Genomic DNA, 27,810 nt, shown 5'->3' on the forward strand with positions numbered 1-27,810 from the left:
GCAGATACAAATAATTTATTATTTAAGACAAAAGTTGCATTATTGATTTTCTACATACGATACAGATTTCAATAATCAGAGCCTTGGCTTGTGGCCGACTCCAATGGCACTCATGTACAGCATCCATACATCTTGTCATCTCAAAGAGGAGTCCACAGGTACTAGGAACTACAGGAGACACTGCTAGTGTGTCTTGCAGTTTTATTATTTAGCGGCAGAGGAGCAGCAGCACCCTTATCTCTCACATCATCCAGGGAAAGAGACAGATTATCAGATTCCAAGCTCAAGTTGCATTGACGACACTCAACACTGCAGCAACTTTGGGACAGGCAGCAGTGCTTTGCCCAGTCTGCAGCTAGATGGTTCTCTGAGGAAATCTCAGCACTAATGGTGGCTTTGAAGTGCAAAGACCACAGAACATCTTTCCCCCCACAAATTGGCCTGAATTCTGGCACTGAAAGATGATCTGAGAACTTGCAGAATTAGATTAAAAACTGGCCCTGGAATGGCTAAAGAGAAAGTTGTATTAACAGGAAAATATATCTTGATATCCAGAAAGAAAAAATAAAATCCACTCCATGTCCAAAACCAATTTTTCCACTCAATAGACAGGTCTGAAATAAAGAGTGCATAGTGATATAGCTTTCTGATTGCTTATGTGCTTGCAAATATCTCATTGTAAAAAAATACCAGAGGAAGGGAGGAAAGCCCTCGCTCTGATCTCTGTACATAGATTGGATCAGCTCAGCACATATGGTATTGGCAAGCAGCAGGTCATAGGATGGTGTGAAACCAGAAACAACAGCAGAGCTTGGGGGTCAGAGGTCTGGAGAGGAAGGATAAGAATAGTAAGGTCCATTTTCCTGTAGAGAGAGAGAGGGAGAAAGAGAAGAATTGTTACAGTGAACATACATATAGGGCATAACTAAGAACGGATCACTCCAATCTTGCTGAACGAGCAGTTCCTCCCTAGCTGCTTGAACCTCTATCTGCTTAATTCAAGGGCAGAACTCCAGCAGCTACCTAATTACAGTGGGGATAGGGAAGAAGCTCTGTCTTCTGGGTTGGAAGGCCTTACCCCAACATAGCAGTTCCAATTTTTCAGTCCAAATAAATGATAATGGGGCAGATCCATTGGTGCTATTTCTTAAGCAGAAAGGACATGAATGACAAAACGGAAGGCCTACAAATGATTACACTTCAATGACCAAAGTAGGATTACCAATAAACCAACAGAGCTTTTGGACACTTAACTCAACTGCCACCTCTTCAGCTACAGCATTGAGGTCTGAAGACTTCTCATCTAATGAAGTCTATGACCTGTATATGTGCTCTCATGAATAAGCTGGAGTTATCCCTGTTGCAACCATATGAAACTTGGGGAAAGGGTGGGGGGAGACATGCCACAGTACACCTATGCTAGCTTGTCCCTTTTGAAGGAAAAAATGCTGCTAAGAATTTGCCACTTTGATGCAGTTGCAGAGAGCTACCCTGCCTGGGGAGATGAAATGCAGCCACAGCACATTGGAAGTTGGCTGAGGGCAACTGATTAGCACGCTACTTTTAAGCAAGTGCCAGCCATTTATCTCTTGTTGTGTTTGGCATCTCTCTCTCTTTTTTAAAAATAGCGCTTGCAAGAGTTATTGCGGGTAAGATACTTCTTCCCACACATTTAACTACATCAGTACAGTTATGGGAGGCGAAAGACAGAAACACTCTGAACATATCTGTGATTTTCACAGTAGCAGGAGACCTGCTACTCTAGTGGAGGCATGACAAATTAAGGAATTCCTCCTCCAAACAGCCTCTGGAAGTCCTGCCTCTTGAAGTGATTAGCGGTCACCAATCAGTCCTCCTTTCATGAGCAGGAAATCATGTCCTCGAGACATTTTTCAAAACCAAGAGATTCTTTCTGTTGAGTTGTTACAAAATATATTGATATTGGTATTGATCTCAGCATTCAACATTATAACATGAGAATGGACTTATCCAGTTTATTACTGAAGTACCAAATAATACTGTGCAACGTGCAATAAATGAACTGGAAAGCAATATTTATACACACTGCAAAATTATGGTAGAATTCAAAACTTCCAGATGACGACACCAACATGCTAATAAATATCCTTCTATGTTCCAAATACAACACATTAGCTGTAGTCCATGAATTCCTTGGCAGGCTACATAACATGGACCACAACAACAACTTTAGGTTATGTGGTTTTTACTAAGGCAATACAGGTGAAATCTCTATTGGCAAGTGATGGTGAATTAGGGATGCGAAGAATGTTTTTACTCGAAATGGGCCACTTTGAGTGTTTTGAGCTCAAAACAAAATGCCCTCTAAATAAAGGGCCTGTTTTGAGCTCGGAGCAGAACCACCCCATTTCGAGCACTGTTTTGCAGGCCTGGTTTTTTTGCTTGCTGATTGGTCAAAATGTGGCTGAAGTTGCTCTAGTTGAGCTTATGGCTATGCTTGCTGCAAAGGCTGCTGTTGTGGCAGCTGTTGCAGTACTAGGAAGTAATTTAAGGAGTCATAATTGTGTGTGAGAGAAACGTGCCAATTATGTTACTGCAAAGCAGGCACTGTGGCTGGCAGTAGATTCTGGGTAAGTGATTCTTTTTTGGCCATTTCTGGACTGTGTTTGAAATGTGTGTTCTGTGTTGGGAGGGACTGATTCCCTTTTACTGTGCATTTATTCAGTGTTTTCAAGGCAGGGTTGCAAGATGCATTGCAATGCAAAACTTGTGTGTGCACGCTGTAAGTACAGCTTGTTCTGGCCATAGGAACAAGGCTGAAACACTTGGAACATTTTGAGTTGTTTTGTAGAAATAGCCAGTTCAACTCCTGTTTTGAAACGTTGAGGCCATTTTGCGTTTCGTTTTGAGCTTGGAAAAAACACAAAATCCATTTCATGCACATCTCTAAGGTGAATCTATATCCTTTATAGACATAACCAGCCTAAACTAATTTCAAACTCCTGCCCATTTTCAAAGGAATCCCCTCAGACTTCTTTTCATGCAGGAGAAAGCAAAGCCTTTTTCAGTATGTTAGGTGCAGTTGCTTAGATGCAGACTAGAAACAGATGTTCAGCTCTTGAAGCCACCTACCCTGGCATCATATTCAAGAACAAATGGAGGGAAGTCTATCTGTTCAGGGGGGATGGCTGTGAACAACTGCTGGAGGCTTTCCACATGGTGGAGCTTGTCCTTTAACCCCGAGACAGTAAAGGTTGTGAAAAACCATGTTGAAACCTAAGGGACAATAATGGAAAATGTAACTGAAGAACATTTGATTGTAAAGTGTTTGTCCAGATAACAGTCCAAAAACTCAGCTTCAGTCAACAAAAGTAAATTCACATACAACATCTTTATTGCTATTTTAGCAACACTACATAGCTTTCCTGAAGGCTACTGCCTGCAAGGCCCAAGTTATTATTATTTTTTACATTTTATATCCCGCTCTTCCTCCAAGAAGCCCAAAGCTGTGTACTACATACTTAAGTTTCTCCTCACAACAACCCTGTGAAGTAGGTTAGGCTGAGAGAGAAGTGACTGGCCCAGGGTCACCCAGCTAGTTTCATGGCTGAATGGGGATTTGAACTTGGGTCTCCCCAGTCCTAGTCCAGCACTCTAGCCACGACACCAGTCTCATTCTTCAAGAACGATGGAATAATAGATTACAGACACACTGTGAACAAAGTGCCATTTAATTGTTACCACTATTCATATTTTCCTCAGCCATACCCCACTCTCAACAGCAATCCCAGACCAAATTTACACTGTGCTTGCTCATGGTGTCTCAGATTAGGTTAGCAACTGGGTTAAGATTTATGTAGCAAGCATTGTTTATTAATTATTATTATTATTTATTTTTTATAAAGCTGCATTGCATACATGATGCCTTACAGAGAGTTTCTTTCGCAGGAATAGATAGGTCTCTGACCCTAAAGTGATTATACACCCAAATAAACAACAGGGAAAATGGTAGGGGAGGGTAGCAAGAGATGAATACGGGAACATGCAGTTTTATATTTGAGACGTGATTACTTAAAAATTAGGATTCAGAGGTGAAACCAAAAGGTCGTTGTAACCAAACCTCAAATAATGATACTGTCAAATGAAAGAACAAAAAGAGACAAGGATGTCTAAATGGCATAAAAATTAAACTACTTACTAAGAAACTGTTTGAGAGAACAAACTAGACACTTAACCCAAATGACTGGGGCACTGGTATCTTGCTATGGAATTAATCAGTCCATGCTACTAAAGAAACACATGCCAGGATCTGGAGAAACTGTAACCCAAGTGATAGTGCCCAGTCTTGTGGGATCACACACATGCACTCCAATCAACAATGTACATTTTCCACCTTGAGATGGCACACTTCACCTTGGAGCGAAATGTTGGATGGACGAAGTACAAGGCCTTCAGATTTCTTTTGTACCTAGGTTAATGACAAGAACAATAAACTCCTCAAGTTTTACACAAACACACATTTGCAGAATCACAGAAGTTCTCAGCAACTCTTGCCAGAAGATTGTGCTTCAAAAAAGAAAAAAGAAAAGAAGAGGGGAAAAAAGCAAAAAAAAAAAAAAAAAAAAAAAAAGCAGTTGTCCTAGGACCTGTTTAGATGTATTTCATGCAGAATACAGAATAATCTGCTTGCAATGCTACTCTATAAAATGAATGTAAGAATGATTTCACTTAGATGCTTAGTTTTTAGTTTTTGAAAGGATTTTAACAAAATTTGTAAAGATAAAATACTGGAAAAAATACCCCATTTAGGATGAAAGGTAGAATGGTACTAAAGAGAAACTGCAGTGTCAAGACAACAGAAGGAGCTTCCAGTATCAGTTCAAGTATCCTCCAGGTTGAGGCCTTGTTGATGCATAATAGCCAGTGGGTAGGCATGCCTCTGCTCACAGTCTAGGGCTACTAGTCCTTTGGCATGATGGCTTAGTCCCCATTCCTAATCTTAATTCAGCATAGCCCACGTAATTTAACCATGACATATTTCCCTGTTTACCCCTGCCCAGGGATGATCTGCTGGCTAAGTGAACCAAGTGCCTGCTTAGGGTGCAAAGCGGGCAGGGGCGGCAACGGCTTGGGTCACTTGGGACCCAGGGTCAGATGCCCTCCTTCCTCTCCCTCTGACCCCTGCCCTCGCTTTCACGGCAGCTGCAAGGAGGGCAGGTGGATGACAGGGAACACCTTTCCACTTACCCTCCTCTGCCTACCGCTTTCGTGGTGAGTGGAGGCGGAAGAGAGGAAGATGGGCGAGTGTTCCCCATCACTCACATGCCTCATCGCTGCAAAGTGGTGGGTGGAGGCAGCAGTGGTGAGCAGACACACACTCCCTCAGACGCCCACCCTCCTGCCTGCTGCTTGTACAGTGTTCAACCACGACGGAGCCTTTGGCCAGGAGGACAATGGAGACGGCGGGTGTGTGTGTGTGTGTGTGTGCCCAGGTGGAGATAGTGGGGGTCTAGTAGTAGGCCCTAGATAACAGGCCCCTGAGTTGGCCCTGCCCCTGCCTCAAATTTCCCTTCCCTTCCTCGGCAGTCTCATATCTAGATTGTAAGGCCCTTTGCATTGGAACGTGTCCTCTCATCCTTTGTGAAGTGCCAAGTGCATGGATGACATATGGCAATTAATAGACCCTGCTTATCAATCTCTCCTGCTCCTCCTCCTCCTCTTTTTCAGCTGGCGATCTCTGAAATATAGGGGTCTGCACCACCCTACAAAATAACCTCTAGCGTGTATGATAAGTGAACTGGTTACCACTTTGTGTGTGTAGGGGTTTGGCTCCAGTTCAGTTCAAGGCAACCAGATATTTGAGGTACAGGTTCAGTGCTAATCCAGTTCACTAGACAAAAACCCTCTCTGAACAAATTTTTGGGTTTCATTTGACTCCCTGTGTATGAGTTAAATGGAGAGACTCCGAATCTTGCTCTCCAGTGCTGCACAGAAGTCTGTACAGATTCATAATAAGACACCAAGCCTGTTTGGTACATTAAAACACCATGTATTATTAATGAAACGTTTTTATGGTGCCTTTTAGTCAAGCAGTAACAATGAGAAAAGGCTTCAAGGCACATGGAAGAATACTTACTTGACATCAACTATATCATAGATTTTCTTCAGGAAGTCTGAATCCAGGTGATTGTAGACATTAGTGAGAGTATGGAAATACACAATGACATATTCCTTCACTGCAATGTGGTCCATCACATGGATGAAATACAAGAGAGCCTGAGACAACAAAGCAAAGCCACACGTTTCAGTGGAGAATGGCAGAATTCATCTTTTGCATTACTCTAAAAGCACAGTAACAGGGAGACTAAGGGAGGGAAAGCTCCATTTCATACTTGCTGAATGTTCTTGGTGGTGTTTCATACTTTAGAGCAGCGTTCCTCAAGAAAGAAAAGTAAATGCTTTACAGGTATGTTCTCCTGCAAAACTATCTAAACACCTTTGCTTCATCACCCACTATACTGGCAGTATAGTAGAAGAAGTCACTGAGGGGTGGTGGACCAAGTCCGATTTGACCAGAAGCGGGGTTCAAAACCTCTCCTATGTTGTGAAACTTACTGAGCAGCCTTGGGCCAGTTACTGTATCTCATTCTAACTTACCTCACAGGGTTGCTAGGAGGAGGATATGGGGAAACCTGATATATGCTGCCCTAGCACCTTGGAGAAGGATGGGATACAAATGCCTAAGACCTGAGACAGCTATGCCCTAATAGGCTGCTTCACATCCTTCTGAAAAGAGGAAACAAATTACTGTTACCAATTAGTTTCTTCCTACTTCCATCCTTTAAGGATTTTTTCCTCTTTTAACAAATATCACTCTATAAGACAATAAATTTCAGCAATAATTAAACTAAATCCAAAGTTAGAAAACACACTTCGGGGTGTGTGTGTGTGTGTACATAAATATTTACAACCTCTTTGAGCTAGTATGCTGTTCTAGATTTAAAAAAACATAGCAATATCCCCTGCTAAGTTGGCAAAGAGGCACCTTTTAACATGGTGATTCTCTTTATTTAGCAGGGGGAGAGTAACTGGCCCTATTCACCCCCAGCACATTACCTCCAGTGACTGTTGCTTGTGTATATCTTACGTTTCTTTTTAGATTGTGAGCCCTTTGGGGACAGGGATCTATCTTATTTATTTTTTTGCTTAAACCCCCTCCCCACCAATAGCTTCAATGTACAAAATTAAAACTGGATTTAAAAGATAAATGTTTCACTATTTTAAGGAAGCACTATAGCTAATTTTATCATGCCTGTCAGGATCTCACCTTCTCCATGTCTATAAGAGTTACAGGAATATTCCTTCCAACCACTGCCATAACTGTACGGCCACAGTTATCCACACCTATAAATAGAATGACCATCAAAAACAAGCTTTTAAAAAATCCTGAACTCCAAGAGCAGCAAAGCCAACCCAAGAATTCAGTTCATAAAAACCAGATTTCAGCAATTTCAGCTAAAATGAAGCCAAGTTGGACCTTTTCCTGCAAAATGGTCAGTCTGGATGAACTTTAATTTTATTTTGTAGAGGTATAGACTTTAGAACATAAATGCAGTTTGAGATATCATGCAACCATCCCTTCTAACATGATAGAGAATGAACAGAGAAATTAGCTTGCCTGCAAATTCTCTTTCTATTTATTCATCAAACAGTGATGCATACATTGGCTGCTCCCTTCAGTCTACTAGGAAGCAGATCTAACCCCAACTAAATAACTAGTGCTAGAACTGGAATTAAATCCCTGACAGGTACAGGCCTAAAGGAAATACAAAAGAAATAGCCAGGGTGGATTATGAAGTGTTGCGTGGTGAGAAAGCAGACAGAGAACTGAACCTGACAGTTTCATATTTGAGTGTACACTAAACACTAGGTTTCATTTCACAGCACAGTGTTTCAAGAACCAGAGCTGACTGGGATTAAGAGCAAAAATTAAATTGATATACTGCTTTTCCACATATTGTGCTCAAAGTAGTGTACAACAATCAGGTTTGGTAGTTATCTCATGTCTCATAATTACACAGAACCCATCTATTCGCATTCATACTTCAATGGCCACAATCCAATGCAGAGTTAAACATGCTGAAGACCATTGGCAATGAAATCAACAAAAAGCTTGTGTGGGTTCTCTCTCTCAAACTCTTGCCCCTAGTATTCAGTTCCATGATACCTGCTGAGCCACCTAATAGGCCTGTGCAATTCTTTGCCTTCAAAAGGGACTATGCCAAATAACATGGCTTCATTACCTGAAGCAGAAGCAGCCATTCTCACCATTCACCTTCATGCAGAGCAGGGCTGCATTAAGCACCAAGGAGGGCCCTTAAAGGGAACCAGAGCTGTGGAAAGCCCCAGCGCCATCTGCGAAGGCAAGTGGAAGATGTGCATGGAGCACTGGGAAGTGCCCTCAAAGCCTGGTGTAGGCCCCCAGTGGCATCTGGTGGGCCACTGTGTGAAACAGGATGCTGGACTAGATGGGCCTTGGGCCTGATCCAGCAGGGCTGTCCTTATGTTATAAGTGGAGTCTTTCCCAGTCCTTTCACCACAGAGCTCTACGAGGAAAGCACCCCGACTCCACTTCCTGGCATTCCTTGCATGTCTTCCCAGATGTTGCTGGTGCATTCCGTGGCTCCAGTTCCCTTTAAGAGTCCTCCCTGGCACTATATACAGCACTACTCTGTGTGGAAGTGAGCCCTAGGAATGGCTGCCTTCATGTGGGGCCAGGAGCATTGTGCTTATTATTCCGCTTTGAATCTTCAGAGCAGAACAACTGCCCAGGTCTACTTCTCAATATATGCGAGATTCATTCCTAAAGTAATCCTCAAACTGGCATCTCTCAAAATGTGACAGCCTTCTCTGAGGATTTCTCTGAGGAGGTATGAATGGCAGCAGGGAAGACATCCATTTCCCCCTTCCCCACTCATGCTGAAATATGGCTTTGAGGCCAGCAGAACGTGTGTGCGGGGCCTCTGAATGCATGATACAGGTTTGTGTTACCTCATTACCTAGCTTTGCTTATCTCTCCAGTCTGAGCAAAAATAATGTTTGTATTCAACAAAGCAATACTTACAAGTAGGATTTGGGACCTTGAACTCACCTGTCTGGTACAAAGCCTTAAGGGAAGCAATATCAGACAAGTCCTCTGCTCTTGCCCGACAAAGCCAGCGGTTGTAACTAAAAAGACAGCAACATGTAGTATTAGCACTTTTAAATTTATACCTATGTTTAGCAGTAATAAAAACTAGCTTTAAGGCATTTTATTAAAGGCATATAGAAACATTTTATAAGATGAATGCATGAAAATGACTTGCAGTATTTCTCACAGAAACCTATGCCTTACCCAGCACATTTCAAAAGGGAGATATAAATAATTAGCAAGTGATTTAGTCAGAAACAAAAATAAGCAACAGACAGATGCCATCCTTTTTGCATTTTGCATGAAAGAACGCATGAATGCCTAACAATGGTCTGAAACTGTTAAAAAAAAAACCAGTATTCCCTCACGTTTTAAGAATCTGCTACAATACAATGCCATCTAGCAGTCAATATAAATAGTGCAACTGCTCTCGAGCATATAGCACCAGAAGATGGAGAACTGGAGTGAACTGAACTTTCTTCTGCCAATAGTTTGGGTGTAAAAATCTATAGTGTATGCCTCCAACAGTGTACGCAGCAACAGCACCTAAAGTTCAGCACTGCTCTGAGCTCCTCGGAGGAAAAGCGGGATATAAATGTAAAAATGAATGAATGAATGAATGAATGAAATGAAATAAAGTGCTCGTGGCCTTTTTTAGCGGGCAGCTCCGACCAGACACTGTTTATTTCTTAACTGGTATGCACTTCAGAATGACACTATGTCACAACACAGCATCATTTCCTGGTGCAATCAGGATTAAGAACAAATAAAAAAGCATTTGGCAGGAGCCTCACCCTCATCCCTCAAGATGGCTTTCAGCATTGCTGCTACTGCCCGCAGAGATACAATGTAGAAGAATTTAAAAAGAAGGAGAGAGAGAGAAGATAGGATACCTAATGATGCCAGCCAGCTGTGAGCCCATCCTCTCCAGTTTTCACCGAGGTGTGTTCCCTCTCCCCCCTGCAAATACGACCCACCCATTTTTGCTACCAGCAAACAGCCAGGGGGTGCTGCTCAGATCAGTCCTACTGAAAATGAATGACTCACAAACAGGAGTGCCCATTTGCAACAGTTTCTTACTTTCTCTGATGTTGTTTCTGTAGTGCTGCTTCCGAGAGTTGCCCTTGAAGGATGAGACGCCTCTGTTTATCAACATCCCCCTCCATGCGGGCAAAAGCATGGGAGCCAATAAATGACAAGTCTGCCTCCAGTCCCTCTTCATCAGAATTATCTACAAAAGATGTGCAAAAACAATAAAGAAGCTGACAGAGCCACAATACAAGTCAACTATAGGATTCTTGCCCAGTAGTTAGAAAGAATCACAGCGCATGATAACCTGAAAATAATTCTATGGCAATGAGTCAGTTTGCTGCTAAGGAAAAAAAAAAATCAGTATTCCCACCTTTTCCTCAAGATGTTGCAGTTTTAAAAGCTTTCATGATGCTATATAATTTGTTTGTTCACAATACATCACTTAACTTACTCTAGCTCTCTCACAATGCAAAGATTCTCTCTACCAGGCATAACAAGCTAACTGAGTCAAAACTGTTTTTAAACGGAGTAAACTGTTTTTAAACCGTAAAGGTTTGGCCTGATTTTTTCAGGGTTTTACGAACTGTTTTAATAATGGTTTTATGTTGTTTTTACAGTTTTTGATTTTAATAGTTAATTGATTTTAGTTTGTTTTAATGTAAACCGCCCTGAGCCATTTCTGTAAGGGCGGTATAGAAATCAAATCAAATTGATCGATCGGCAGAAGCCACCAACATCTGCCTCTGCTCGAAGTTAAACTCTGTCTTTTGACTTAGGCCTACTCCACAGTTCCTATACATTCCACCCACCCACAATCTGAAAAGCTGAAATATTGTGAATACTGCTCTCGGCCCAATGCCTTGAGGAGATATACACACTTGGCCTTGTGATTACTTTTATCCTAAGTTTTCTGTAGACTTGACAGGAATGGCAAACTCACCCTCTGAAACACCAGGTTTTTCACTAATTCTGATCTGACGTTCTGGCACCACTGGTTCCCCTTCTGCATTACCAATATCAGCAGGAAGGAACGGCAAGGACTGATTTTCCTCTTCTAGTGATCTTGGGAAATACAGAGGCAGCATCTTCCGATAGGTGGCCTATAAATGGGAGAGAATGTGTGAATGTATCATCTATACCTCTAGTTTCCAAAACAGGTTAGAAACATTATAGGACATAAAGAAATTCTGAAAAATATATGGCCTTTAGAGCCAGATACTCCTTAGAACATGCTTCTCATGCCAAGAAAAACTGATCAGGCAGTCATATGGAGATAAATTGCAACGTCAGGCTACCCACAAACTTTTCCTTTCAAACGGCTATAAACTCAGAAAAATTAGGATAGAAAGAATAAGCTTCAGTGTACTTTAAAGCAGTAAGTAGCTGAATCACTTCTTTGGTAACAAACCAATATATTAAATATGCACAGCTGCAGGTGGTTTTAAAGCGTTCTCAAAGTATCCATTGGAGTTTTAGTTTACCTGTTTTAAGAGAGCAGTTCAGGTTCAAGGGATGGTTTGGGAGCTGGGATATAACTATATGCTGCAAGATTTACAAGAATAAATCCTGTAAACAGAGTTTACAGTAAGACCAATACGCAGAACATGGATCACCAGAAGAGTTTTTATATTTCTTTATTTTCTTCATAACACAAAAACAAAGGATCATTGATACTTGGAGGCTTTACATCTGAACTTCAATGGCACTCTGGAGGAGATGGATCATCATTTAACGAATCTGAGCCACTTATGAAGATCTCAGGTCAAAATACATTTGGTTGCAATGACCTTTAATTAATGACTAAAGTTGGCTTGTGACTAAATGGTGCTTTACAATATTAAATACAAAGTTAAATTTGCATACAACAATTTTATGTCTATCTTTTAATTATTTTATTAATTTATCGCTAAATGTTTATACCACCTTTCATTAAAACAATCTCAAGGAGGTTTACAACACATTTTATACAATATGAGACTATAAAACAGTCGCACAATTATTAAATGGGGATATAAAAAGACGAATTGAATTCAAATGATTAATTACAACCCTACACAATAGGACCATAAAGTACAGGTGCAAAAGAGGGCAACCAAGATGATCAGGGGCCTAGAGCACCTTTCTTATGAGGCAAGGCTACAACATCTGGGGCTATTTAGTTTAGAAAAAAGATGACTGCGGGGAGACATGATTAGTGGTGTGCACGAACCGGACCGGAGGCGATGTTAGAGGCCTCCAAACCAGTTCAGAACTTGACCGGTCCTGCACTGGGGGGGGGGGGGAGGTCTAGCTTTAAGGGTGTGGGGGGGTAGTACTTACCACTCCCGCCGCTCTTCCCCCTCCGGCGCTGCAGTTAAAAGTGAAGTTTTTGGGGTGGCAGCGTTCCTCCCTGCTGCCCCTGCCCCCGTCATTGCCTGGAAGTTGTGTAAAATACCAGCACGCATGCGCCCGCCATATGCTGTGTCCTGCCAAATTTGAGCCAGGTTCTCCTCCACTTGAATTTCAGTTGCCTACCTTGCTGTTTCAGACCCCACAACAACTCTGTATACCAAGGGGCCATTTTTAAAGCAGGTCGGAAGGGATGCTTAGGAGCAATCATGTCTACTGCCGTGGTTAGTTCCCTATTCCAGGTTCCTAACAGGGCATCGACAGAATCACTGGCCACACCAACTTCAAAACCCTCCAAGGCTTTTTGGAATCCTACTGGATCCAGCAGCCTTCTCATCTTAATAGGTCCAGCACCTCTGCAGGGTTGGGTTATGGCCATGAAGCCAACCTTAACCAGGTGGTGGTCTGTCCATGACAATGGGGAAATCACAGGATCCTCCACACACAGAACACCCCCGATCCAAACAAAAGAACAAATTGAGTATGTGACCGGCAACATGAGTTGGTCCTGAAACTAATTGGGATAGGCCCATAGTTGCCATGGCCACTATAAACTCCTGAATCGCACCAGACAAGTCAGGCCCAAAGTGGATATTGAAGTCCCCCAGAACTAAAAGCCTGGGTAACTCCAACACCAACTCCGAGACCAACTCATCATATGCAAAAGCATTTCTGTACCCTGAACACTGCAGATAGGGGATTCTCCTATTTAAATTATTTCCTACATGTGCATGCATGCAAATATGCCATTTTTCTCCCCAAGAAAGTTTCTTTGCTCTGAGTTATATTTCATTCATAGGACACTTGATCAAATCTAATTTATTTATTGCAAGTCTATGTTTTAGAAACCATTTGGAAGTATTTAGCCTGAGTACTTCAGCTTTGCTTGCCTTTACATATGACCAATAAATGAAGAAATGTTCTGCCCCGTGTCTCATATCCAAAAAGTAATCTACAATCCAACAGCGTACGTCATGTGCTGCTTAGAAACCAGCAAATATGCAAAATAGCACTTGGAAGCATATTGGATTTATTCATAAGAAACATGAATGAGAAGATCTCAAGAGGCTATGTTTCTTTTGGCAATTCAGAAGAGGTTGGTAAGATAAATAACATGGAGAGCAGTAAGGTGAGAGGAAGCCATGAAGCTTTAGGGATTGAGCAAGCTCAAAATGGCAGAGCAATGGCCTACAGATCTGAACGGGATAACTACACACCTCTTCAAGCTCAGATACTGCGAACACCACTTTTTCAAGTGTTTCCCCATGAATCTCTAGAAATCGCCTGACTGTTCCTGTAAGAGGGGGGAAAAAAATCAAAGTCAGCAAGATGAGAGCATCAGTTGTTGAACTTTTTGTGTTTACTCTATCTGTTCTTAAGGATTTTGTGCTGGTGTATCTTCTCCAACTTTGCAGTTCACATGCATAAAGTGTGTGTTTTACGGCTTGGCAGTCCTACAGTATTTGGTCTGGGATTTCTTCATCTCAATTTGGGTTAACAACATCCCTAAAGAGATACTGCACGTGGCAAAACATGTGGGCAGAGTAACTTGTATCAGTGACCATGCCGTTGCACATCTATTATGCTTCTTTTCTCAAGGGCAAGGACTGTTGGAACCTTAGAATCATTACTTGCACTTCACTATCCTGTTTTCTCTTTACTGTAAAGAGACAGCTGCACCCTTTTTTCCTGTCTCCAAGTTAAAGTAGGGATGGCAGCATAGCCCCTGCTTTGACAAATGCATTCTGAGCGGAGAAAACAGTTCAAGCACCCTCCTCTTATGGTTGATTCAGCGTAGGATAATGTGGGTCATTTTGCACAAGGATCAATGTTAATCCTCCTAGAAATGCTGAAACCTTTGTTAGTATATTCTTATTTGGGGGGTGGGGTTTGTATTAAACATGTTTACAGATAACAGATACCTAATCAGCCTCCTAGCTGTAAAATAAGTGGAGAACCCCCAAACTAATGAGCAGTTACGGACAAGAGTAGTGCCGCAATGGTGGGGTAGATGGCTGGTATGTCTATATAACTTATTCGTAGAACTCCATACTGTCACTGGGACAAGGCAAGTAAGCTGCCATATAGAAGCATACGAGTTAATAGATAATGAAGAAGGTCCTCTGTTCCTCTAGTTCTGAAAACTCATATCGTCATATGAAATATTGGCCAAATGGCCTTCAGATACTATAGTATGCATTGCCTGGGAATAATTTGAAAGTGGTAGATGATCTAGTCTCCTGTAAAATATTTCACATATTATGTATGTAACTTGCCTTCTCATCGGGAACAATTCATTGGTTTGGTACAACTTCAGAATGGACAAACTATGGTTTCCAACTGACTGGCAAATCAGAACCAGAAGCCATGGTTTCAAGTGGACTCACAAACATAGTTGTCCATGACTAGGGCTTGATGTGTTGTCTCAAACCATAATTTTCGCCACTGCTCTGCTTCTGGAGACCAACTGGCACTAGAGCTGGATTTTTTAGCAGATGGAAATGAAGCAGACAAGCCCTCTAAATTGGCTTGCTCTATGTCTGGAAGCTCAACCATGGTTTGGCATGATATTTGAAGTGTGTGTCTATGGATGTATGTGTGTTTATACACACACCTGAAAGTATTTTGTTTAAATTTAGTAACTGCAATGGCCTAATTTAGAGACTGTTAAAAGTAATATATGTGATGAAGGCATCCCATGCATTGCACTTTTCATCAAACACAAGGTTTATCAACTACTAGAGCTCAGAAGGTACACAACTCCCAGCTATCTACCCCAGCTATCCTATCAACGGGGAAAATAAATATAAATTTATAAATAAGTTTTAAAAAACCAGACTGCACTTCTAGCAAAAGAAAGATGATAAACCAGCTTACTACATCAAAGGGACTGTTACTTGCATAATCCAACAATTCGCACATTATGATGACTTGTAGAAGCTGTATAATGTAGGAAACCCAAATTGGCTTAGATGTATATATATGGCTCTGCCAAAACTACTTACGCAGTGCTATGTGGGTGGCATCGACTAAAGGGTAACCTCGCTTAATCGTGTTTATCACGCAGAATCCCACGGAGGACATTGCTTGCTCCCTAAAGCCAAAAATGTAGAGACAGTTGTAAGCAAGCTGCAAATACACCAATGCTACTTAAAGTCAAAGGAAGCTAAAGGCCAGTTTTCCTATATGAAATGGCGATACTGGTTATGTTGGTGCAACAATGGGGATTAAAGTAAAAAGCCGCCTAAAAAGGTAGCTGGATTTCTCTACTTTTAGCTGCATAGAGTCTCAAGGCATCTCCCCCTGACCCCAATCCAAATAAAATATTAAGGATTTACAAGGATGGCTTACTCCCTTAATACTACATGATCTGGGATAGATATTATGATTTTATCAGTTGGCAGTCATCCCTGCTAACGAAGCAAAGACACATCTTTCAAAGTGGTGATTCTCTTATATTTAGCAGGGGAGAGCAACTGGGGTTGGAGAGCAACCAACCCCAGCACAGCATCCCTCCAGTGGCTGTTGCTGGTATTTGCCTTATGTTTATTTTTATATTCATTCATTCATTCAATTTCTATACCGCCCTTCCAAAAAATGGCTCAGGGCAGTTTACATAGAGAAATAACAAATAAATAAGATGGATACTGTGAGCCCTTTGTGGGCAGGGGGCCATCTTCTTGATGTATTATTTATTTTTCTATGTAAACAGCTTTGAGAACTCTGGTTGACGAGCCTTATATAAATATTATAGCAGTAATGAAAGTGATTATCCAGGTTTTTATTTTTGTTTCACACTAGGGCTTATCTTAAAAAGCTTTAAGAATGAGGAAAACAATGGGACAGTTTTAGAAAGAAGAAAAAACAGTTTGAGAGGAAATAACTTGTTTGGAATCGAACTACTCTTGATGAAGAAAGTTTAGGCACTCTCAGGGCCACACATTTTTATCCTCGCTAACTAAGTCTTTATTAAGAAGTGGATTTCAGATCACAAGGAGTTCTGATGCAACTCCTTGTATAACTCTTGAATAAGATGCAACTCCTTGTATAACGCTTGAATAAGAGTTAGCAGCTCAAAAGAGTGCAAAATAAATTATAATACTTCTGATTTGTTCCCAATTATATGTTGGAAGATGTGAAAGCAGTACCTGTATAAAGAATTCCTCAGTACACAAGTACCTTCTATACAATCAGTATTTGACAGAAGGGCTTTTGACTCCAGAAGATTTTGCAGTTGAGAAAAAAGTGAAATGAAGTTTTTGAAGCTTCTTAAAAATGGACAAATAGTTAACTGTGAGGCCTGTCAGGGCAACAGCCTCCCCCTATCATTATGTTTCCAATTACAAAATTGTTTAGGGAAGTATTGAAGCTGCCTACAGAATTTTAAACACTTAAAACGTTTAGAGAGCCAAAAGATGAGTTCTAAAATTCATATGATTCTGGGATTCACAAAATCATAGAGCTGAAGTGGACTTGTAAGCCATCTAGTCTAACCTCCTGCTTGATGAAGGAAATCCAGAGCTAGAGCATCCCAACAATGATTGTCCAGTTTCTGCTTGAAGGCCTCCTGCAAGGAAGAACTCGCCCACAGGTAACTGGTTCCACTGTCAAACTGTTCCATAAAAGTTTTATACTAGTGTTCAGCTGAAATCTACCTTCTAGCAACTTTAAACCTATATGATCTAGTCTCTCCTTCTGGGGCTGTAGAGAAAATGTCTTTGCTCTCTTCTATGTGAAAGCCTTTGAAGTAGCTGAAGAGTGCTATCATGTCCCCGCTCAATCTTCTTTAGGCTGAACACTTAATTTTCTTTGTTAGACTGAACACCTTGTAAATCCTGAACACTTCTCTTCTTTAGGGTTGAGATTCTCAAAGTTGATCCTTTTCAATTTAACCTTAAATTAAAGTGTTTTTAAGCATATGGCTTTCAGATCCTTTGGCAAGAGTGGCCCTGAAGGAAAGTCGAAATGGGTTTATACTGGCTCCAAGTGCCTGAGTAAAACCAAATGAATCTTTTAAAAGAAGTTCAGGAGCTTCATATGTCCTGCTAATGACTTGGGGAAGTCTAGATGCTAAGAACACAGTTCCAGTAGAGTAGCCAAGTTAGTCTGCAGCAAGGCCAAAAGTGTTAACACAGTGCAACTTGTATATTGGGTTTTGGGTGTCCCCCGCCCCCCGTTTTGTTGTTTTAAGAAAACAGCCTATCTCAGAAGTATCAAGTAGACTGAGATGGTGGTAGTTTACATACACTGAGGAAAAACATAGGTTTGAAAAACAAGTGAAAAAGGTGCAAACAACACAACCCAATTAATGATGCAATTATTATGAATTATGAACCAAATCTGTGTGTCAATTAAATCCAGCCCTAGACATACAATTGAGGGGACTGTTGTGATGAAATTAACCTGGAGAACCCAAGTTAATTGGAAACATGTAGATTTGCTCATAATAAGGGCATAAACCTTTATTTTCCTAGGTCTCGAGAAATTTAACCCATCACTAGTTAGCCTGCTGGGGGGGTGGGGGTGGGAGAACATTATCTCTGCTACAACAGATTTCTAGGCACTGGGCAACCAGGAGGAAGACTTCCCTCTATGCATTGATTATTTCTCAAAAAAAGAGCCAATACATATTTTAATCTGACTCTCCTATTAAAAACAAACAGAGCTGCACCTTTAATGTCACAAAAATTTAAAATTTAAAATACAATACAATAACCACCATCAAAATATGAATTCTCCATGAAAGCACGACAGAAAAGCTCAAACCAAGGTTGCACTTTAAAGTTTATGAGACATAAAGCACTTAAGCTGTAGGGGCAATAAAAGATGAACGATGGGAGAATGTGATAAGCAGCTCAGCAATAGAGGAGAAAGTTACAAGGAAGTCACAGAAGCTTTTGTTTTAGCAAACAAAGGGACTACATGCTCAACTAGGTGGAGAGAATAAAGCTTCCGTGAACTGCTTCACAACCCCCTTTCCCTCAGTGGTTTTGTAATATTTAGGGAGACATTTTATTTTATTGATATTCTACCCAAACCAGATCTCCCAATATTCTTTGCTTCTTGGAAGGGGAATATATATTGCTCTTAATCTCCTACCCCCAATATTAGGCAACTAAGCTAGGTTTGGAGGCAGGAATCAAAAGTAAAGAATCTAAACAAGGAATAACTTTATTGATTGATTGACTGATTGAACTTCTGTATTGCCCCAACCTTTGTCTCTGGGCGGTTAACATAAAACAATTAAAACACATATAAAAAGTTAAAACAATGCAACAATTAAAAATCAGCCATAAATTAAAAACAGAAAGTTTTTTAAAAAACTGGGAAAGCTTGGATGAAAAGATGGGTTTTCAGATGTTTTTTAAAAATTGTCAGTGATGGGGAGGATTGTATCCCAGCAGGGAGCACATTTCACAGTCTCGGGGCAGCAACTGAGAAGGTCCGTCTCTGTGTAGGCACCAGACGAATCGGTGGTAACTGGAGACGGACCTCCTCAGCTGACCTCAATGGATGGTGGGGCTCGTTGTGAAGAAGACGCTCTCTTAAATACCCAGGGCCTAAGCTGTTTAGGGCTTCATAACTAGCACTTTGTACTTTGCCAGGAAACCTATTGGCAGCCAGTGAAGCTGCATCAGCAGAGGAGTAACGTGGTCTCTCCGAGATGACCCAGAGACCAGCCTGGCTGTCACATTCTGAACCAACTGAAGTTTCCGGACTATGCACAAAGGCAGCCCCACATGAAGCATATTACAAAAGTCAGGTCTGGAGGTTACCAACAGAAGAGACAGAGGATAGAGTGTTTATATGTACATCATGAAGGTAAAGTGTGCTGTCAAGTCGATTTCAATTCCTGGCACCCACAGAGTCCTGTGGTTTTCTTTGGTAGAATACAGGAGGGGTTTACCATTGCCTCCTTCTGCGCAGTATGAGATGATGCCTTTCAGCATCTTCCTTTATCGCTGCTGCCCAATATAGCACCAGTGGGGATTCGAACCGGCAACCTTCTGCTTGTTAGTCAAGCATTTCTCCACTGCGCATTAGGTGGCTATGTACATCATGTCTGTGGTAATTATTCCCCAAGCCACTCTATGTATGTTAGGTATGATAGTTATAGCTTTTGCACTGCCTGTGGCCAACACTTTTCAAGATGCATTTCCCCCCCAAACACTAGTTGTGCATCACAAAATTGCACATGCACTGTATGCACTACTCAAGAAGCTCACTCATAATAACAGATGCATGCTTACTTTGCAAGTTGTAGGATGTTGCGGTAGCAGCTGTACAAGGAGCTCTCTGCTGCTGTTCGGTATCGACTCTTGTATTTGGGGCCCACAGTGTGGATAATGAAACGAGCAGCAAGATTAAATCCCTTTGTCAGCTTTGCCTCCCCTGTCCGGCAGCCTAAACATACATGACAAGAGAAGCAGTTTCAAAGCTATTGAAGCAGAAGCATTTTAGCCTTAGTGTGGAGATCAGACTTCTACTCCCGCATGGGCTTAGCCACATGCAAACATTTCTTACATTACATCCAAGCTGCATTTAAACTCAGAGGAGACTGATGACAATGAAGCTTCAAGTCCCTAAAATACCTTACCCACTAGCTTAATGTTAAAAACTGCATGGACAGGCGCACAGCTATTAGAGCAGATTGGTGCAAAGAGACGGTCAGTGGGGGTACATGCCACCTGCTGCTTCTTTCAGTCACAGGGCCTTGGAGGACATTAGCTACCTGGAATGAGGTGGTGAGGGATCTGGCAAACATGCCCTATAAAGGACTGTTGAAGGAGCTGGGTATAATTAGCCAAGAGAGGAGAAGATTTAGGCGGGGGTGGGGGGGGGGAGATACAATAACTGTCTTCAAATATCTGATCGGCTATCACGTAGCAGGAGGAGTGGACTTGTTCTCATTGCTCCTGAGGGCAGCACTAGGACCAATCAATTCAGATGGTAAGGAAGAGACTAAAGCTAGACCTTAGGAGGAATTTCCTAGTTGTAAGACCTGTTTGACAGTGGAACAGTCTGTCTTGTGCAGTGGTAGGCTCTCCTTTGCTGGAGATTTTCAAACAGAAGTTGGACAGCCTTCTATCAAGGAGGCCCACGTATAGTTTTTATGTTTGTATTTTATATATTTTAAATCAGATTTGTTTCATATTTTTAGCTTAATTTTTAATTCTTTTCCCAGGCCTTCAACTGAGATTGTATTTTAAAATTTTAATGTGCTTTTAATATGTTTTTATCTATAATTTTTATCTTTTAATGAATTTTAAATGTGTTATATTGTATGTTTTAATTTTGTAAACCGCCGAGAGGGTTTTATACTAGGCGGTAGATAAATTCAATAAATAAATAAATAAATAAATAAATAAAATTGTCATTTTTATTTTATGTTTTTTAATTTTTTTAAACTGCCTTGGGATTGTTTTTAATGAAAGGCAGTATATAAATTTAACAATTAAAAAAAAATAAAAATAAAAAATGCTGAAGCAGTTTCCTGCACCAAGCAGGAGGTAGGACCAGAAGTCTTCAAAGCTAGTCCTAACTCCAGCATTCTATGACTCTAAGTTACTGGTCTATTACAAAGGTGGTTATGTGATAAGCATAGTGGAATGTATGTTTGTGTATATATTTTAAACAAGCAAGAACGGTCTCTTTGAATATTTGTGAAGTGACCAGTTTGCACTATACTTACCTTTGAGTTTCTGTAGCTCAGCCCTCAGGTCAGGTCCTGCATGCATGTAGATACTTTCAGACACTGGATTCTTATCAGTGAGAGACTCATTACTGGTGTTGACTATGGCTGTGCAGGATAGCAATGCTACATCACCGTTCCTGAGAAAAGATTACTATGATTCAATGTGCAGCAGAGAAGACGTTGAAATACAAAAAAGAGAAAGTTCTTCGCAGCTATTATATGGATATTACAGCTTGGCTATGAGAGCACAGATACCCTTAAGTTTCTCAGCATTATTTCTTCACCTAGTACATATGAGCCAGCATGGTGTAGTGGTTAGAGTGCTGGACTAGGACCGGGGAGACCCGAGTTCAAATCCCATTCAGCCACAATACTTGTTGGGTGACTTCAGGGGCGTAGCAAGGTTGCAGTTGGCCCAGAGACAAGATTTTAAAATGCCCCCCATCACTGAAGCTCAGCTCATAAAGTAAAGAAATCTTAAATGAGGCTGAATAGTGGCAACCAAAAGCAAAAAAAAATTTTAAAGGTTTTGTAAATTGTGGATGATGCAAGTCATTTAATGGTACTAGAGAAAGACATGGTGTTCTGGTAGCTCCAGGTCTCAACACTCACATCAATTTCGGAGGATGAATACAACTGAAGCAAGCCCGGGCAGGTGTACAGCTGGGTGAATCAGTCATATGACTTGCCTCTGGGGGCCCCCCCAAGGCAGTGGGCCCCCAGACAACTGTCTCCCCTTGCCCTATTATAGTTACGCCCCTGGCTCTGGGCCAGTCACTTCTCTCTCAGCCTAACCTACTTCACAGGGTTGGTGTGTGGAGAAACTTAAGTATGTAGTACACCGCTCTGGGCTCCTTGGAGGAAGAAAGGGATATAAAGTGTAAAATAAATAAATAAATATGAAACAGTTATGGAACAGTCCATATCTACACACTCATGTGGCATCGTTTGACTTCTGAACACTTAGCAGTTTATTAGTTTGGCTGAAACAAAATATAAGGGAAGGTCAGAATTTTCTCTTTTTCAATATTTACAAGTTAGGAATTTTACTAATATAGAAGGGAAATATTACAAAAGAATGATCACTTAAATTTGAGTTCAAAAGTTTACTGTCAATAATCTATTTTGATGAATACCATATGCATTATTAGTGAAAAAAACACCTGGAAGAAAAATTTAATCCACAATACAATATACCGATCAGTGTAAATTCATAAGTGGGATTCACAACAGCCAGCCTCATTGTTTAGACAGATACTGTCTAATATTGTGAAAATACTAGTTAACTTACATGGCTTCTAGTATAGTGTATATAAGAATAAACATAGACAAAGCTGAAGACATCAGCACAGCATTGATTACACAGGACTTTACATGAAATATAGTTTGTTAGCATAGTTCAAGCAACATTGTACTTGCTTATAAACTTTAAAGGAGGAGTCAGTGAGGAACTCCAAAGGCAACCTAAATCTGGATTTGGATCCCCCCCACATTTTGATCCTAAAATTTCTCATGACTATACAAAATAACAGAGAAAACATCAGCATTCCAATCCTATCTTAATACACAATTTACTATCACATATAACTTTGTTTGCTTCTTCTTCTTTGGTCTAGTGTTATTTTAACTCAAATTTAAAATTAAACACTGTTGTGCAAATTTAAGTCCCTTCACTAATCTGTACCTCTGATATCGGAGATCAAATAAGACAGCTCCTAAATACATCTAGGAAAACAATTGATTTCAGGAGCAAAGGTTGTAGTTAGGTCCTCATTTATTAAATAAATAATAAATGACTTGGAGAGAATGACCAATAGAATATGGAATATCCTACAGGCAGGTTGGAGGATACGATATAAGCAGCGTACAAGGAGTGCAAGTGGAGGTATGGATGCTTTAGGTGGAGCTTAGGATCAAGCTGCTTGTAACCAGGGCTGATAAAAATTGATTTAAAAATAAAAAATGAGATTTGTAAGAATTTCATTAAAAAAACATCCTAGGTCAAAGGTATCTTCATGAATATTAATCATAGCTTCTAATTATCCTCTCTAACAAAAGCCTTGGTGTCCGTCCGTGGACACCCAGGTGTGTGTCCGTGCCTCCCTCGGCTGTTCTGGGTATGCGCAGAGCGCATGCCCAGAACGCGCCGAGGGAGACACGACCACGGCGACCAGGCGGCCATGATGGCCGGGAGGAGAAGCGGCGGCCGAGGAGAAGCGGCTGCCGCGAAGCCGGGTGGGGGGAAGAGGCGGTGGGGGAAGCTGGCCGAGGTGGCGGCAGAGCCGCCACCGAGGCCTGGCGGTGCCGCCGAAGCTGGGCGGGGGGGCGGGGAGACTTTGGGGCCCTTGCCCGGCCGGGGAGACCGGCCGCGGCATGGAGGCTGGTGGCAGGAGGGGGAATGGCGGCGGGGGCCCCGGAGCGCTTACTAGCGCCCGTTATTTAACGGGCTGAAAATCACTTGTATTCTATGAACATGTTGACAGCAGTTGACAAGGGGGATGTTGACAAGGGGGATGAGAGATCAGACCTGATCAATCCTATTCGGCAGGTGGTATACATGCAGCACACAGTCAAGCCCTTGCACACACCCCTCCCCCACAAAGTGCAAAGACAGTAGGCCCATTTACACATTATGTTTCTACACATACTAGTGTGCAGAGGTACAGGCATTCGCATGTTATGCTGAATGCAGGTACAAAAGTACATTTTCTAGCTGTACCATACATTTGAAGGGCCTGCATCCAGGTTCAATGTACACAGGTACAGCCATTCACATAAATATGTGTACAGACATCTGAATTGGGCTAAATAAGGCCAATGAATGAACAGTGGATTTGGAGGCATGCAGTAGATCTGAGCAAGGAGGAGAACTCTGTCTGGATATAAATGCAAGGGATAGGGGAGGGGAATCGAAAGTGAACTGAATGTATTCGTGCAGTCCTGAGGAAACTCCCCCCTCCCAGTATATCTTTCATTGTAGAAGGGAAACGCCTATAATGGCCAAATGTTTTTATGAAGCTCCTGTACCTGTGGATAAGACAGGCATGCATGTGAAATGCAAACAGTGCATGCATAAGAAGAAAGTAATGTTTTGCTAAATTAGACTACAAATTATTCAGTTCAACATTTTTGTAAGAATCCCAGAAACTAGCAACTACGAACTAGTTGGCTCTTTGAGAATGGGCTGGCTTCCCATTGGCCTAACCGTGAACCATGACCTTCCTTCTACCCACCCTGCTCTAGACTTCACACAGGTCTATGGTTCAACAAAACATTGCTGGTTCATCTAAATCTTTTGAAGAATGCTTATTATATTGAGGAATTTAATATTTTTAAAACATGATCTTACCACAATATTATTTTTGCATTGATGTCTTTCCTATATGGGAAGGGTGAATGAACATCAAATTGGTTTTTTTCAGGTGGAATTTGAGAGGAGTTCAACTTGTCGGCTTCATAAAGCTCAGTCCATCCTGTCAAACTATCAATATCCACAAAATGGGAAGGAGCGCCCAGAGGATCCATGGAATGAAGATATCAACACCTATTTCTGTTTACTTCATAAGGACTCTGCTTCTTACTGAGGTCTTGCTGGTACTTTGGATGAAAGAGATACAGCACTGTTGGACCAATGTTTTACACAAAACAGAGCTGAAAATTAATTCCTGTGAAAAAATACATTTGCAAATCGTTATGTTCAAGCTGGAAAGATCACACAGATTTTTCATTTCTGACAGAACATTCCCCTATGGGAATCATTCTAAAATATCTAGAGTTTATGACATTAATGACATTGATGGAATTAATCCAATTGGTGTCCCCCCCTCAAATTATGCCATTTGCTAGACTCTAGGAATTCTCATTCTTAGAGTCTGAGAATCTAGACAGTTTTCTAAAAGGAAGAGGTGGCAAATCTACTTCTGGACTGTACCACACTGGATTGCAGGCAAGAAGTTCTTTCTTATAAAAACTATCCTATACTCAGAAAGCCAGGATGTCAGGAAGAAGGGTTGTAGATCTCCCTGAGATGCCAATTCTCTATCTATGTATTTATGAACATACAATCCTGCAAGTTTCCACCTAGTGGCACAGACCAGATGCAGGAAAACTAGGTTGGGCTGGAGACTAAACTAGTATGCCTACAGTTGAGTCCCATTAAATTATTTGGGGCTCATTTTCATATAAACATGCAACATATTGGACTGTGAGAAGCAGGACCAGAAAAGGGGAACTGGCTTTATGAGGAAGTGAGAAACCTGCAGTCTCTTCAATGTATGGTCTCCTAATGCAGCTGCTACTAATGCACACCTGCATCAGGTCTGTTACAGCCAGGCCAGACCAACAATGTTTGTAAGTTTCCTTTTCAAGATTTCCCCCTCATGCATGGGTATGTTTCTGGAGAAAGGTTTTTCTCCAAGCGTATGTTAATATCTTCAAAAACAGACAATGAATTAAAAATGCCAAAACTGATACAAGACTTCCCATTCAGCCCCTTCCAGCCCTCAGGCATATCGTGTGTGTGTGTGCGCGCGCATGTGCATATACACGTACACACACGCCACTGAATTTTTTGGTATTTTGATCCCACTGTTTATAATTTATATATACATTTTCAAATAAGTAAACGTGTGTGTAATAAGCAGTGGAATCAAAATACCATGAAATTCAAGGGAAGCAGTAGGCTTATCACAGGTGTCTCTAAAGTTCAAGTGTACACAAGATAAGAACTGTAACTTATTCGCAACAATAAACATCGCTGATCACAAAATTGGTCTAGCTTCTCTCTGTACCTGTATACATGTCTCTCTGCCAGCTGAGGATAACAGTGACAATAAATGCCGTGCCCGACGAAGTGGGTTCTGGCCCACGGTAAGTTCTGCCACATCAAATGTGTTACTTTCAAGTGTCACGAGACGCGCTGCAGAAAGAGCGGAACCAGAAACAGAGCGACCTTTAAATGGGTAACTGTGGCCGCCTAGGCGGTTCTCCACGGAGAATACCCCCCTTCTTCTGAAAGGGGATCCCCTTCTTCTGAAAGGGGATCCCCTTTCAGGCTTTTAGCACGTTTCTCCTCAATCTACCTACGATGGAAGCTAAGAAAGGCAGGCAGGTAGGCCCCCGCCCGCCCCATGGTGGGAAGCGGAGACCGAGAGAGACAGGCCGCCTGCAGCCCGACGGAAGGCAAGAGAGATAAGCGGGGACCACCAGGCGCCTCTGGGGCAGGGGAGGCGGGCTGCAGCCACTGCAGCTGAAGCAACCGGGGGGACCCCCCCTGCCCAGCCCCGGCCAGAGTCACTCACTGCCTCCCATTCGGCCACGCCGTGGCCAATGTCACTGATGGGCTGCCACGGCAGGCCAGGCACCCCTCACTGACATCCCCCCGTGCCGGGAACCCGCCCCCGACAAAGCCCGAGGAAGAAAGCGACGCTCCTTTGCAAGCCGGACCCTACCGTCGCCCCGCTTCCCGCTGGACGCCCCGCTCTGGCCAAGCCCCGCCTCCTAGTTTTCCGCTTCAGCGCTCAGCCCCAGAACCGCAGGTTGCCATAGAGACGACGGCGGGGGCAGAGAAAGGAAAAGCCTCCGCGGTTCCGGACACAGCCTGACTTCCGGTAAAAAAGCAAAAGTAACCACGATTGGTGGAGATGTTGTAGTATCACTTCGCCCTATCCATTTTTTTTTTTTTTTGGGCAGAATCTGGATTGCATCTCTTTGATATTTTAATCAGAAATGAAAATCTGATAGGGGTTTTGGGCAGAAAACGAAAAGGAGCTTCATTTAACCATACTGAGCATGCTCCAATGCTTTTGAGCCTGCTCAGATGCACAGTGTACCACTCGTTGATGGATAGGGCGAAGTGATACTACAATGTTTCAGGAGCACAGTCTATGCGGTAAAGAGAGACTAGAGAAGCAATTCAGTCCTCTGCCAGCGGGAAACTATTTGACGCTATTCCTCTCCTCCCTCGGACTAGAAGTGAAAGTTGTCCACAGAAAACCATGGATAAAACCAAGCGTTATAGAACGGCAGCCTCCAGCAAAAAGGGAAGAGCAAAGACAAGAGTTTCTACGTTTCAAAAGCAATCTTATTTTCTGTGAAAGCATTTTCAAAGAGCTTCTAACAGCCCTGCAACCCACCCCACGGTTAATCCTGCAGATTGGGCCGAGGCTAGTTCTGATTTCCCGCCCCCAATCCCCCAAAGGTGGTAGCAGGGGTCGAGCTACCAAACTTGCCCCTACGGACCTCTGCCTGGTCCATCCAGTGCTCCGTTGACTGACTCTAACGGGGACCAGAAAAGTGAGTGACCTCCAACATCAGCCCAGTCTCTGAGGGCTCAGCGCCGTCGTCGTCACTTCCGCCGTGCTCTGGTTCCTGCCCCGCCCCCGGCGGCTCCTTCCTCCTCTCTTCCGCGATGGAGGGTGGTTTGTTGCTCTCTCGGGCTTAGTCTCGTGGTGAGCACGTGCGGGCGCTCTAGCCAAAGGTGGGTGAGTGAGGCTCCTGCCGCCTTGTTGCCTGCTGCGGGCGGAGG

The 27,810-nt window shown here is 42.2% G+C and overlaps 2 protein-coding genes across 7 annotated transcripts in view; one reads left to right on the plus strand and one right to left on the minus strand.

Annotated features, from left to right (window-relative positions):
- GDAP2 (ganglioside induced differentiation associated protein 2) lies at positions 1-27,682 on the minus strand. 5 transcript variants are annotated; one of them, XM_053288508.1, is made up of 16 exons: positions 27,525-27,670; positions 26,735-26,883; positions 26,075-26,202; positions 24,634-24,881; positions 21,282-21,421; positions 19,840-19,993; positions 15,595-15,683; positions 13,807-13,883; positions 11,142-11,301; positions 10,250-10,400; positions 9,131-9,207; positions 7,307-7,383; positions 6,116-6,255; positions 4,393-4,447; positions 3,112-3,255; positions 1-863 (listed from the first exon to the last, which is right to left on the minus strand). In XM_053288508.1, exons 4-16 carry the CDS (start codon positions 24,807-24,809, stop codon positions 819-821), a joined length of 1,485 nt encoding a protein of 494 aa, XP_053144483.1. In that variant the 5' UTR covers positions 24,810-24,881; positions 26,075-26,202; positions 26,735-26,883; positions 27,525-27,670; the 3' UTR covers positions 1-818. The 5 variants fall into 5 exon arrangements, with proteins under 5 accessions (XP_053144483.1, XP_053144479.1, XP_053144480.1 ...); XM_053288504.1 differs by having other exon boundaries at positions 24,634-24,949; XM_053288505.1 differs by having other exon boundaries at positions 24,634-24,949; positions 26,735-26,887; positions 27,525-27,661.
- The window catches only part of WDR3 (WD repeat domain 3), a 56,984-nt gene continuing 56,390 nt past the window's right edge, over positions 27,217-27,810 (plus strand). Inside the window, exon 1 of one of the 2 annotated variants that reach the window (XM_053288501.1) lies at positions 27,217-27,762. The gene's annotated coding sequence lies outside the window, so the exon portion shown is untranslated. Of the gene's footprint in view, positions 27,767-27,810 lie in introns of both variants that reach the window. The other variant, XM_053288503.1, reaches the window with a different exon arrangement.

The sequence above is a fragment of the Hemicordylus capensis genome, chromosome 2 (assembly GCF_027244095.1).
Source record: "Hemicordylus capensis ecotype Gifberg chromosome 2, rHemCap1.1.pri, whole genome shotgun sequence".
NCBI classification, from domain to species: Eukaryota; Metazoa; Chordata; class Lepidosauria; order Squamata; family Cordylidae; genus Hemicordylus; species Hemicordylus capensis.

What these genes read in the sequence shown, in the direction of transcription:
- GDAP2 (XM_053288507.1), bottom strand. Translation starts at nt 24,809, where the DNA reads ATGGATCCTCTGGGCGCTCCTTCCCATTTTGTGGATATTGATAGTTTG. An exon ending in TGCCACCCACATAGCACTGC is followed by an intron (nt 13,884 to 15,594) that starts GTAAGTAGTTTT and finishes CCCCTCTTACAG; the next exon opens with GAACAGTCAGGCGATTTCTA. An exon ending in TATGATATAGTTGATGTCAA is followed by an intron (nt 4,448 to 6,115) that starts GTAAGTATTCTT and finishes TCATTAACCTAG; the next exon opens with GTACAAAAGAAATCTGAAGG.